We start from the raw sequence: 13,482 nt of genomic DNA on the forward strand, positions 1-13,482 counted from the left end.
TGAAGACCTCTACCATGAAGCACTTGTCTTTCTGAAGCGTAGAGCAGGTGTGAAGTCTGGAGGGGTCCTTTCCTGTGTCTGTCTGCAGCCTTAAATATCTTGTCTGTCTGCTGAAATCACACTGGTCTGACTTTATTACGCTCCACTACCTGGAAAATCACTGCATTGTCATGGTTATGGAGGGTTTAGTCACTTCAGGGGGGAAATGGCAGGCTCAGGAAGGGGGGCGCTAACTTAATTGCTCTACATGAATAATTTCACTTGACTAATTTGGGTGATAATGAGAGGCAGCGCTTTTGTGTTTATCCAAACATTAATTGACAGGACTGACATTAACTGGGCTGTTATTGCGCATTTGAGTGTGCATGAGAACCCCAAAAATACAGTATTTATCTTGCTGATAGGGTGGTGGTTTATGCGTAACTTTTCCCTGCCTAATGTCTGTCAGCAAAACGTGAGATGCAGCAACATGACAATGGTGTTGTAGCTCATCTGTGCCTTCCACCCACATGCAACTTGTGCTTATGGAGAGCGAACTGGGGTGTATTCACTAGTAAGCAAACGAAACAGGAAGGGACCTGCCTGAGTTTGTCCAATAACACTCGTTTTCATTGCAAAGGGCGTTCCGTTTACAGATTGCTACAGTGTGCACTAATGATTACACCTCTGGATTTTGTGTCCAAGTGGTTTTTCTGTCCCCATGTCCCTCTTGCAACAGTGGCACAGTGAAATGACTTGTCCATTGAAATGACTCAATTGTTTGTTCCAGGCGGAAGGAGAGGATAATCTGAAGAAGATGCAGCTAATGGAGCTGGCCATTCTCAACGGGACATACCGTGACACCAACATCAAGACACGTAAGCTTTACAACCACATACACGGAGGTCCTGTTTCGATCCACATTGACTAACGTGACATGCAAAGTTTATCATAATCCATCTTATTATATTGACGGGTAAGAATCTCTTAATGACCACAGTGAAGAAGAAATGTAACATGCTCATGATATACTGTGTGCTACTACTAGGTTCATATTTGTCTTGACCAATTTCTTTTGTAGACTGCACTTTTCGCTGAAGTGTTGTCCAACCAGTGTCTACCTACCTCACAAACCACCTGCATCAAAGTAGAGCAGTTTCCCCTCCATCCCTCCCTCTCGCCGCTCCCCCCTCCATGTGCCCCTTTCCCTCCCTCCCATATGGATGCAATCACAATTTGTTGCAATCTCGGAGTGGTTTCTATATGCCTTCAGCGCATCGCAGAAATCACTGTCATCTCTGCATGATGTAGTTCACGCATCTGTTACAGTTTTGATTTCCAATCACCGGTGTTACTTTCTGTAGAGTTCATCCCACCCAGTGCTCTTCCAGTTTCTGCACTTTCATGCCTGTGATTTTAAATAAATGCATTGCAATGTCTTTATTTCAATTTTTTGGGGGGCGACTGCTTTCAATTGACCATTTACTGTTTACATTATCATTTGTTACTGAATGATATTAGTAATGGCGATACATTTATTTGTTTTGCACATTTGGTCAGTCCAAAAGGCTTGAAGTTTTGAGAAATGTTTTATTTATTTATTTGACATTGGTTTGTAACCAGCCACTGGTCCAGACATTGGTGTTATCTCAATTGTGTTGCCAGACTAGTGATACTTAGTGTGAATTAGCCTAGACAGCCATTAAATCATGGGCCAAAGAGCTACATGTAAAACATTGATTCAGTCGTCCCGGCCGTCAGTTATTTTAACTGTTGTGTGGTACGATGGTGGAACATATGCAAAGCCATTTGGACAATCTTTTATTGGTTTTGTCAGCCAACCAAAATGGTATCAGGGTCATGTAGAGGACTGGGGTGTGAATCTGAACTGTACTTATATATCCAGTGTTGGCCAATATCAACTAGTCGGTCCCACTCAAGGCCTCATAGGCCCAGAGTCGTCCAATAGACTCAATTGTCTTTTCTGGGGATTGACCTAATCCTATTGGTCCATATCAGAAACTGGCACTCCTAGTCTCCTCTGTGGCCAGTGGCTTAATTTCTGTTGCCTTGTGTATTTGTTTTGATCACTTGTGCCGTCCGCAGTACATTAATTTGGGGTTGTCATGGTGATTGGTATGCTTAATATGCTCTGTGCATTGGGGTAATGGCATCATTTTTAGCAACTTATCTACTTTTATTTTGGTATGGTTTTCTTATTTTCTTTACTCAATTTTTGGTTTGCTGGTTCACCTTGATCATTGCATGGACTAATTTTCCTTTTTTGCCCCCCCCCCCCCCTTTTCCCCCTACCCCCTTTTCCTGCTTTTTGTATTTTCCAACCTGCTTCTCAACCTGTGATTTTGGTCACCCACACCACATCTTTACCCCCTTGTCTTGTATCTCTCTATCTTTCTGTCTTTCACTCTTTTTGCTTATGGCAGACCCCCTTGCGTTCTCTCTTGCAGCGGCGGCAGCCGCTGCTCAGGGCCCCCGCCTAATACAAGCCCCCCAGGGGCATATGATGGCCCCCCATCAGCAAATGAGGCCGCCCACACCGGGAGGCACCCCCATCATGAACATCATCCGACAACCCCAAATGCAGGGCATGTTGCACAACGGCACCCCAACCCTGGTGCCTCCCTCACCGGAAGGCGGCATCATCTACGCCTCCCCGTACGACTACCCGTACGCCCTGGCACCCACCTCCCTGCTGGAGTACCCTATCGACCACAGTGGGGTTCTAGGTAAGCGACCCTGGGGCCTGGGCGGCGGCCCCTTTAGCCCTGGACAGGAGGGCAGCTTGTTTTACCCGGGGTTTTTGGACGCGGCTTCGATGAGCCACAGTCAGGACTTAAAAGGTAAATATGTCGTATCCAGCTGAAAGAAAATAGGGTTGTTATTGGTGTGACCTTATGACCTAATGGCTAATAAAGGGCAAGGGGGACAGGGATTTTTTTTCTTCCAGTTAGACATTTTTTCATTTTAGTGTATCTCCCCACCAAATCCTTCTCCTGGCTCAAGTTTTGCTGCCTTGTCTGAGAATACACACACACACGGACATGCATGATTGCACATACCCGCGCTCTCGCCTTTTTATGCACTCGCAAGAGGCAGATTCAGTCTGGCGGTGGCTCCCCCTGGATTTCAGCAGCTTTTGAAATAATTCAGTTTTTCCCCAGCTAGCTCTGCAGCTCTGGCCTTGATGCCAGGATAAAGTCCCCTTTGTCCCGGCAGGGAAGTTCATTAAATTTACTGTTCTCATTTTTCCATTTGTCTCAGTTTTCACCTTCTTGAACTTCAACTTAGTACAAGCCACAGACATTCCCCAGTCATTACATCAGCTGTGGGAATTACATTCTGTAGGTGCCAGTGTATGCAATATGCTGCCAAAAACATTTTCAACAAAATAGATGATAATGACTAACATTTGTAACCGACCGCCTTGATTCGGTCTTATGCAGCAATTGTTTTAAACATTTTTAATTTTTTTTACATTGTTCTTCAACTTATATACAACTTTCTAGCTCTGAGTCTACTTTTATCCAATGAGAAAGTAATTCTGCTTTGAAAGTTGATTAACCTGTTAGCGGGACACCTATGACAACATCCGGTGAAATTGCAGTGTGAAATTCAAAATACAAAAATCGTAATATTATACATTCATGAAAATACAAGTGTCATACATAATTTAAAAGATTAACCTGTTAATCCAACCGCGTTGTCAGATTTCAAAAAGGCTTTACGGCGAAAGCATACCATGCAATTATCTGAGGACAGCTCCCCACATCAAAATACTTTTCAACCAGCACAGGTGTCACAAAATCACAAATGGCGAATAAATAAATCACTTACCTTTTGAAGATCTTCCTCTGTTTGCAATCCCAAGGGTCCCAGCTACACAATGAATGGTTGTTTTGTTCGATAAAGTCCTTTATATCCAAAAAGGTCAGTTTAGTTGGTGCCAATGATCTCAGTAATCCACTCGTTCAACATGCATACAAAACGAATTCAAAAAGTTACCGGTAAAGTTCATCCAAACAAGTCAAACGATGTTTCTAATTAATCCTCAGGTACTCTATCTAAATAAACAATATTTAAGACGGAGAATAGTATGTTCAATAGAGACGTGCACCTCATCACGTGCCAACAAGACTACTTTTCTAATGAGACACCTTGTAGTTTTTCCAACTACTTGCTCATTTTTCAAAAAACAAGCCTGAAACCCTTTCTAGTGGAAGCCATAGGAACTGCAATCTGGGTCCTATCTGTTTCCCATAGGCTAGCACTGAAATGGCCTGTAACCTCAAATAACATTTCCGGATTGATTTTCCTTGGATTTTCACCTGCTATATCACTTCTGTTATACTCAGACATTATTTTAACTGTTTTAGACACTTCAAAGTTTTTTTTTCTTCTATCCAATGATACCAAGTTATATGCATATCTTAGCTTCTGGGCCTGAGTAACAGGCAGTTGATGAAGCTTACCTGACACACTTGTCTAAATTGATGGGTCATGTGAAGGAAATGCTATAACCAACCACCAGCCACGTCTCGCTTAGTAGATGGGTCACTATTGTCTAGACATGTTCATGAAATACAATTGGTGGCCGTAATCACCCCCAGACACACCTGGCTAACTTGATGGTCATGTAATCATCTGGCGAAGTGTGGAGTTTAGATGTATGTCTAGCTAGCTAAACAATGAACCGCTATAATCCCAACTCATACTACCAACCAATACAAACATTATCATAGCTGTAGTATGAATCTACAGGTATCTAACCAGGTTCGATGTTAGCTAGCTAACATTAGGCTATAACTAAGAATGCACATGGATTTCTGATTAGAATAATATTACTACACAGATCATACACATAACGCTAGCTAACAGTACATTTTTCAATAAATGTCTTTCAGACAAAATTAAACTTATCAGAAAATCTAGCTAGACTCTTACCCGTATACGTGGATGAATGCCTCACGCCAGACGAACCATTTAACTCAGTTTTGTTTCTAGCTGCTGTTTGGCCAGCGTTGTCCAGTCACTCCGGTTCACACTGACCGTGGCGTGTGCAGGAAGTAGCTAATCACTTTTTCCAACTAATCTGTCGATAGTGCCTGCTAAATTCAGGGCATCAATGTTGATAAGTTGCAACTTTTGTAGTTATCGATGGCTAACACATATTTCAAGTGGCCTGGCAGAAAGTACTATCAACACATACTGAGCTGCTCATGTTAAACAGAAGCATGCTACATGGCAGACCAATCCAAACTCATCTCCCGGCATGTCCAGCCCATTTCTAGCGGAAAGGTTCCTGCCTTTTTCCGTGGCTAAACCAACTGGGCTCGTAATTTAACAATTTTAATTAGTATTTTTTTTTTTAATTTTATTAAGGCCCATGAACGTTCACATGCTCCAGAATGCATTTCTGCCCCAAAAATGTATTTTAGTTGACGTTAAAATGCCTTTCCTGTGAAGTAGTGACGTGCGACATACGCCTAGTTTCCTGAAGTCATATTTTATGGAGGCTGTTGCACTCTTAATTCGACCAAATAATGAGTGTGCCACAGCATACTTCATTGAGTTTCGACAGAGGACTTCCCTGTTTGTGCCACTGCCTTCATTAATCTGACGTCAGGGGAGGAGCTAAACTGACATGGAATTATTTTAAGATGGACATACCATGGATTATTTAGCTATTTGATTTCAGGACCCCCTTTAGGTATCAAATTGAATTATTTGATAAAATATTGATTTTGGCCTTTACTACTAAAGTCCATAGAAACGCATTGAATAACACATTCAAAAATGGCAGAAAGAGTCCAAAAATGTGCAATAAAGTGTCTGCCCTAAATCTACAAGATGTGTTAAAAGAAAATAACGAAACTACCTTCATACTTCCATAAATAAAAAATGTAAAACTGGTACCGGTTACCTTCAGACGAGTCCTGTGACAATTGTGGAGGTCGTAAAGCAAAATGGAGAATCTCCCCTTTCCATAGTGATCATAATAGTCAAACCATTCAGAAGCTACAGACGTTTGTAAGAAGACTTATTTTCGGGATGTCTCATGGTCTGACACACACCTTTTCCAGCTCTGCCACCTTTCACCACAGATGCAGAAGTGTGACACTGGCTGATGCGGAAGTGCGACATATTTAATGCTGAAAAAAATCAATTTAGCTTCAACTGACAGATTTTTTTAGGGGGGGGGATTTTTAATGCATCTTAAATTCGACTCTAGGCGGTAAATGAGGTGTTGATCCTGACATCACAAGACTGCCATGTTAGCTGACCTGTGTCGGTGCGTGTGTGAGGGATGGCTCTGGGAGCTGTTGTGTAGTACAGAGCCTACTGGCTTTTCTCTCTTTAACTTGGAGGGCACAGCAGCTTAGTGTGTTTTATTTACTTACCGTATTGATCGGTGCCTTCAAAGGAGACCCATTGGAACACCACCAATTGGCTCTACTAGCGCTGCTCAGGCCTTAGCGTTAGGAAACCTCAGAACACCTGGTGCTACAGATTGGAATGTGGGCGGGCTGGCGTAGCCATCAACCATCCCTGTGAACCATTGCAGTTTTCCTACCTGCCAGGGCTGTTTGGCTGTTTTCAAATGTGATGTAACCATCGCTGGCCCATTCCAGCATAGAAACCTCCCCAAGCCTTCTGATCCTAGAGATAACATTCTGAGTTAAGTCTCCTTTAAAGTGTTCACTTGATGACTGCAGCTAAGAGCAGTATGCGATTTGACTGGATGCCCAGATGGTTGTCATGGTGACCCATTCTGTGGGGACGGCCACCATTTAGCCAATGAAGTCCTCTGTCACAAATCTCTTTAAACGCTCTCTGGGTAATGAAGAGCAGAGAAATATGGCCACCCCAGCATCACACTGTTTCTCTCTCGCCCCGAAATCTGGGAGGCCATCCTTCCCCGGCTCAAACTAAATCAGAAATATTGACAGTCGGATAAAAAAGCCCAAGCGATACGACCCCTGAGTCCTGAAATTGTTTTGCTGACTGCACCTTGCTCTAGCTAGGCTTTTAGACCAACTTCATTTTGTGTGAGAAAGATAAATCCTTATCTCTATGCACGGTCACAGTTCCTATTCAACCATACAACAACCTTACTGAGACACAGTATTTTACTATATTTCCGTGTGCTATCCAGACCAACCATGCACTAGGATAATTGAAATATCTGTCTTCATTTGTGACAAATATTCAGTGGACTGCCAGTGAGTAGATTGACTGAGATGTGAGAGAGCCAGGTAGTGTCTCGCACTATCCAGTTAGGATCTGAGCTCCTTTGGATTTTCACACCCTACAAAATCACTCATTGTTCTCAATCCATCTCCTGGAACATGTTTTTCTTCTAGACAGCCTTAGTCCCCTGTCCCCCTGCCTGCCGGTTTCAAAGAATCCTCTAACACTGTGTACTATGGAATTGTATTACCTAAGTTATACTTTTATAGATATCAAGTTAAAGCAAATGTGTTTTTTTTCCTATGCATTTTCTATACATGTCTGAATATTTTATATATAATGTATATGTGTATTACTGTAAGACTTGTTTTCCCTTCCTGAAGTGAATGGTTTCTAACCTTGTGGACCTGTTGCAATCTAGGTGCAATGGCTACTAAAGTGAGACGGCATGACTCGCGGGTCCGTCCTTACCAAAGGATTGTGACCGCAGACAGAGGTTAGTTTAGTCTCTAAGATGCTTCACTTTGACTGTTGATTGCATTGCCTTTATATTTGAGTTATTTTATTCACCACCTTCCTTTCTACACACGTACACACACCACCTAAATGGTTGACTGTGGTATGCACATTGTTTACATAGTTCTCACAGTACTCCATAACTATTTCAATGCTCAGGCAAAAGCGATCTTGATTGCTTTGGTTTACATGAACTGTGACCCTTGGTGACAGAACAGGTAGTACACGCAGTGTTCAAGCTACATTTTCTTAACATTCCTCCTGAGATTAGATCCTAAAATAGGTCAGACTTGTTCCATACATAATACATTTTCTACTTGTGAGGAACAGTGGAAAGCGACTAAACGCTAACTGGAAAAAGTAGACCACTACAGTAGCCTCGTTGCTACCATGCACCATTTGTTTTGTTTTTTTTGTCTTCGATTGTCTTGTTTTGTTTATGTAAAACTGACATACTTAATCTAAGCTAGTTTACATTCTTTCTCCGGTGTATTTTAAGTATTGGAAATACAATTTAAAAAATAACATTTCAGTTGTACACGAGGTACTGTAATTGTATATTCCTTTTTTTTTAATAATAAATGTGTTTATGGCTACTGTATATAAGTATACTGATAAATAAAGAGAAGGAATGGGGGGGAAAAAGTGATTCATCGATTCATTACATAACACTAGTTACTGTTATTCCTTGCATAACACTAGTTTAAGTCTTCTTACCACTAATCACACTTTAACTTGCATTCCAACCACGAAAAACTAAAACACTTATTTTATTTGTTTACTTTGTACGTGTGTTTTCTTTGCTTCTGTTTGTGGGTACTGGGGGCAATGTTGCGTTTTGATTTAGGTTGGGGGCTTAGTAGTTGTGATCATGATGTAACAACGTCATGACTATAACAAGATTAGCTGGGTTTGTTTCTTGGCGGGAAATTAGGGGGAATAAAAGATTGCATTCATTTTATTGTTAAAATGATGTCGGTCTCTTCTTGCTGACACTAATATCCTTTCTATCTTTTTTTCTTTTTGTTTTTTGTTTCTAACCACCTAGCCGCCACCGGCAACTAACACATGACCTTCTGACCTCTGAACTCTTCACCCAATGACGAGCCGCCCCAAGCCTGCCTGCTGATCAGTTAACTGGTAATTGCCTTTTGCTAGCTTCTCGGATGCAGTGAGAGGGGCGCCTGTCCGTACAGTTACCCTAACATGTTTTTGATAAAACAATTTGGTTTTTAACAATCTATCATACAAACCCAACAGTTGCTTTTTATTTCTTTCTGTTCATTGAGTTGAATTCCCATTCTTTTTCTTCATGAATCACAAACTGGGTGGATGTGTATGTATTGTTACTAATGAATCTGCACTGAATTTATATAGCAATAAAGATCCCACCCTCCCTGTCCACAACCCCACCCAGACCTGCTCTGATTCGGTGACCTCACTAGTATTCACTAAACAACGCTAAATGAGAACTGAACCCATACTGTCTCTCCCAAACATGGCCTCATTCTCCATCCAACATGCAATGCCAAGTCCCTCATTCCCTTAACCCCACCCACCCATTCCACACCTACTTGCTGGCAATGAAAGAAATGAAAGGAAAGAGAAGAGAAGCTACACTCCAACTTGTTAATGTAGTCCTGTATTTTGAAACTGAGACTTAATGATATGCTGACACATTCTGGGTGTGCCCTGAACAGCTGTCTGTTAAAAGCATGGCTAAATTGATTGCAAATTGAGCTTATTATCATTTGAATTGTTTCTTTGGTTTTTACTTGATTTTGTTTTCTCGTTAATACACTTATTAGCTCTGAAGAACTAGCCAGGCGAAGAAGGTTGTAAGAACTCAAAATGCAGCTTTTGCGGTGGCAGGCCTATCATGGGCAGTTAGCGGAAGCTAGGAGGGATGCTGGGGAAGAATTGTGATGTCTTTTTATTACTATAATGAAAGTAGGATGTGTTGAGGGTTAGGGTACAGTGGAGCAATGGATATCTAGTTAACTAGCTACTGACCTTAACTATGCTCCTCTACACTTCCAAGTGTATATACAGTGCCTGATGATTTGGAGAATCCCAACGAATTATACGAGCTGTGATCTAAAAGACAAAAAAAAGTATTAAGTGTGTGTGGAATTAGCCAAAGGGTTTCCAGTTGAATTATATCAATATCTATCTAACTGCAGAGGGCGTGCTGTAATTTTAGAGCTTGAAAGGATGTGATTTCGTGCATGTTTAAGTGCGAGTTGACAGCCAATCAAAAAGATGAAGGTTGTTTATCACACACAGCTCTAGTTTCCCATGAAGAAACAAAGCTGATTGACACTAAAGAGGGCTTCTGGTGGGGGGTATCCTTATAGTGAAGTTTTGTAAATATACATTTTTCATTTTTTCTTTGTTTGATTTTGCCTCTTATTTTTGGTTGTATTTTACACCCCTGCCTAAAATCCATTTTCATATTGTGTATCAGCATTTGGCCAATTCTCTTTGCTAGAATATTTTGTAGTTTTTTTTAATCTCTTTCAAATTTGATACCAATCAAGTCATTATGGGGTCATGATACTTGCTCTCATGCAAATAAGAATCTATTTGATTTTGGGGGGGGGGGGGTTTATTTGTAGCTCTCGCCATACCATTTTGAAGTCCCCCAATTAGCACATCCACAATGTGTCTCCATAAAGGTAGTATAGTCCAGATCCTTAGCCCATGACAGTTTCTAAATCTTTCTCAAGAAAAAAAAAAAAATAGGATGTGAAAGCCATGCCTGCCTGTTCAGATTGCTTTATTTACATACCTGTTATATATGTAGATACCCGTCATTGCATATTAAAAAGAGAGAACACAATTGGATACTTTTACAGGGTGCTGGAGAAGAGAAATATATTTTTGGCGATTTTAGCTTTTTATACTTCACTTGCAGTTACAAAATATTTTAAAAAAAATGCAACAAAAAAATAGTGTAGAGGAAAAAAGGTGGTGATGAAGATGCTGTTACTTTGGATATTATTGGCTAGGAAAATAAAGACCAAAATAGTCATACCTACAAACGTTGCAAGGATGTAAGGGTTACGAAGCGAGGGAGAGACTTTCAGAGAAGATAGAAAAAGTGCCTTATCGACGGTCGTTTCTTTTTCCGAGTGTTAACATTCTGTTCGATAATATCCAGCACCAACGAGGAATGCGCAGAGAGGAGCGGCTTCTGTGATAAGCTCTTAGGAGTTGAGCGGGGTAGCTCCGTCGTTATTGCTGAGCTACTGAAGTTATTCTATGCAAAAAGAATAGCAGTCGTATGACCAGCTAAAATATGTGCCATGGTTTGTCTTCCCAAGTATAAGTTAAGGTTTTTGTTTTACGATTATTTTTTTTACCCTCTGCCATCCGAACAAGTTGTATTTCTTATTTCTCTGCGTTTTGAGTTAGATTATCGCTATTGTTGTATTGATTTCTGGTTACTGTGATTATTCTACCAAGAACAAACTGCCAATAGCGACGCAGTCTGCCAGGACATCTTATTCATGCGAATAAATGAATGACATAAAATAAATGAGTAACAGGAGAAGGGACATTTGCGTGTATACCAATTTGTTTAAAAAAAAAATGCCAATGCTTTCCCACTACAGTTTGGTAATGACTTCAAGCCCCAAGATGAATTTTCCAGATAGTAGTCCAGAGCAGTTTTATATTGGAAGGGGAGGAACATGATGATGCTTGAGCTGGATGAAGTTTATTGATTACTATGTCTTAGGCAAATGTTCCCGCCACAATGTGCGTCAGTGCCAATTCTGGAAGTGATCAACATGCAGTATACAGACTAGAAAAGGGGCCTTACCTCTTTATGGCTAACACATTTGACTTCACAACTAAGCAGTTTTCCATTACTGAAACAAAAAGGGGTATATCTAATTACAAATAAAGTATATAAAATCAATTGAGACATTATGGATTATTAAATAGTTCACCTTCCCTGGCAGTCTGACACTTTATTTTTCTCATACATGCTGTCACACAGAACATGGTAATGCATTTTTCAGTGTTTATGAATTCTTCTATTAAAAAAATGCAATATTAAAGTGGAGCAAGAGATGACAATTCAGCATTTCGACAGTATTAAGAAATATTCCCTCTGCAATGTTACGCTATGTCATCGTGTAAGGTTGGTTTAGTCCATGTGTATGGTGAACTGTACCGTATTCACTCTGGCCTGCCTACTACATGTATGATAATGTAATTTACAGCCATTGTTACAGGTTTATAATGTATTTTTCTAATCTCATTTTATATGTATATTATACAATCTTTTTTCGGACTCTTTCTTTTTTTTTTTGTGCCCACTGCAACTTGTTTTTTAACCCCCCCCCCCCCAAAAAAAAAAATCTGGAAATTTGTCTCTAGTGGGGAGTGTTGACTTTACTAGAGTTAAATTTGGTTTTCTTGCCAAATCCTAGCTTGTTTAACTCATTAGTGACTTTATTAGTTTTTCTTGTCATAAGTATTTTTACATGCTTGCATTTAGTTTTGATGGTGTATGCTGTTATTTTTCTTATTAACCCCTTGGCATTTATTTTAATAAAACATTCTTAGTAAGAATTTTACTAACTTGCTGATATTTTTTTGTCTTGTGTTTTTAACCAGTTTTATGAATGTACTACCTTGGTCTGGTTCACGGACTAACACAATTAAAACTGGTATCTGGCCACAACACATTCACACATGCGCATTTGTACACAGCAGCATTCATATTTGCACGTACATACACAAGGAGAATACTCATACAAAAACACTGTCTAACTGGAGCCTGTGCACCTGCTATACTCTTCATGCTCACAATTCCAACACTGCTGCTATGTCTCGTCCGTCCTTTCTGTTTATCGCGACACTTGTTGTGGTTTCGCTTAGTGTTGGAGAACCAGGGAGCTGCTTTTTGTAGGTGTAACTGGAAGGGTAGGGCTGCAGGTGAAACACTAGGGTCCAACACAAAGGTACAACTCAAACCTAATAGGCAGCTCATTATACAGTGCTATGCCTTGTCGAGGAGTAGCTCATCTGATTCACTAGCCATGTGGTCTGTAAATGATCACCCTACATCGGCGATGTATACGCTGTCTACACAGCACCCGTCAAGTTTGGACACAGCTACTCATGCATTTAACATTTACATTTAAGTCATTTAGCAGACGCTCTTATCCAGAGCGACTTACAAATTGCCAGGGTTTTTATACAAATTTCTACGTTGTAGAATAATGGTGAAGACATCAACTACGAAATAACACATGGAATCATGTAGTAACCAAAAAAGTGTTAAAACAAATCAATATTTTATGTTCTCCAAAGTAGCGACCCTTTTCCTTGACAGCTTCATGAGGTAGACACCTGGAATTCATTTAAAGTAATAGGTGTACCTTAAGTTACTTTGCTATTTCTTTCCTTAATGCGTTTGAGCCAATCCGTTATGTTGTGACAAGGTAGGGGTGGTATTACAGAAGACAGCCCTATTATGGCAAGAACCACTCAAATAAGCCAAGAGAAACGACAGTCATGAAGGTCAGTCAATCTGGAAAATTTCAAGACAGTTTCTTCAAGTGCAGTCGCAAAATCCAAGCGCTATGATGACTGGCTCTCATGAGAACCGCCACAGGAAATGAAGTCCGAGTCGCCACTGCTGCAGAGGAGTTACCAGCCTCAGAAATTGCACCCGAAATAAGTGCTTCCGAGTTCAAGTAACAGACACATCTCAACATCAACTGTTCAGAAGAGACTGCGTGAATCAGGCCTTTATGGTCG

General features: G+C 40.6%; 1 protein-coding gene across 5 annotated transcripts in view; it reads left to right on the top strand.

The window, feature by feature from the left end:
* LOC115162576 (protein quaking-A) overlaps positions 1–12,297 on the top strand; it is a 90,336-nt gene extending 78,039 nt beyond the window's left edge. Inside the window, exons 5-8 of one of the 5 annotated variants that reach the window (XM_029714018.1) lie at positions 770–857; positions 2,424–2,840; positions 7,610–7,684; positions 8,753–12,297. In XM_029714018.1, the coding sequence (XP_029569878.1) occupies positions 770–857; positions 2,424–2,840; positions 7,610–7,684; positions 8,753–8,769 (597 nt within the window). In that variant the 3' untranslated portion in view covers positions 8,770–12,297. Of the gene's footprint in view, positions 1–769; positions 858–2,423; positions 2,841–7,609; positions 8,635–8,752 lie in introns of those variants that run through there. The other 4 variants (XM_029714021.1, XM_029714020.1, XM_029714022.1 and 1 more) reach the window with 4 other exon arrangements.
* Positions 12,298–13,482: the final 1,185 nt, after the last annotated feature.

The sequence above is a fragment of the Salmo trutta genome, chromosome 25, assembly GCF_901001165.1.
Source record: "Salmo trutta chromosome 25, fSalTru1.1, whole genome shotgun sequence".
Taxonomy (NCBI): Eukaryota; Metazoa; Chordata; class Actinopteri; order Salmoniformes; family Salmonidae; genus Salmo; species Salmo trutta.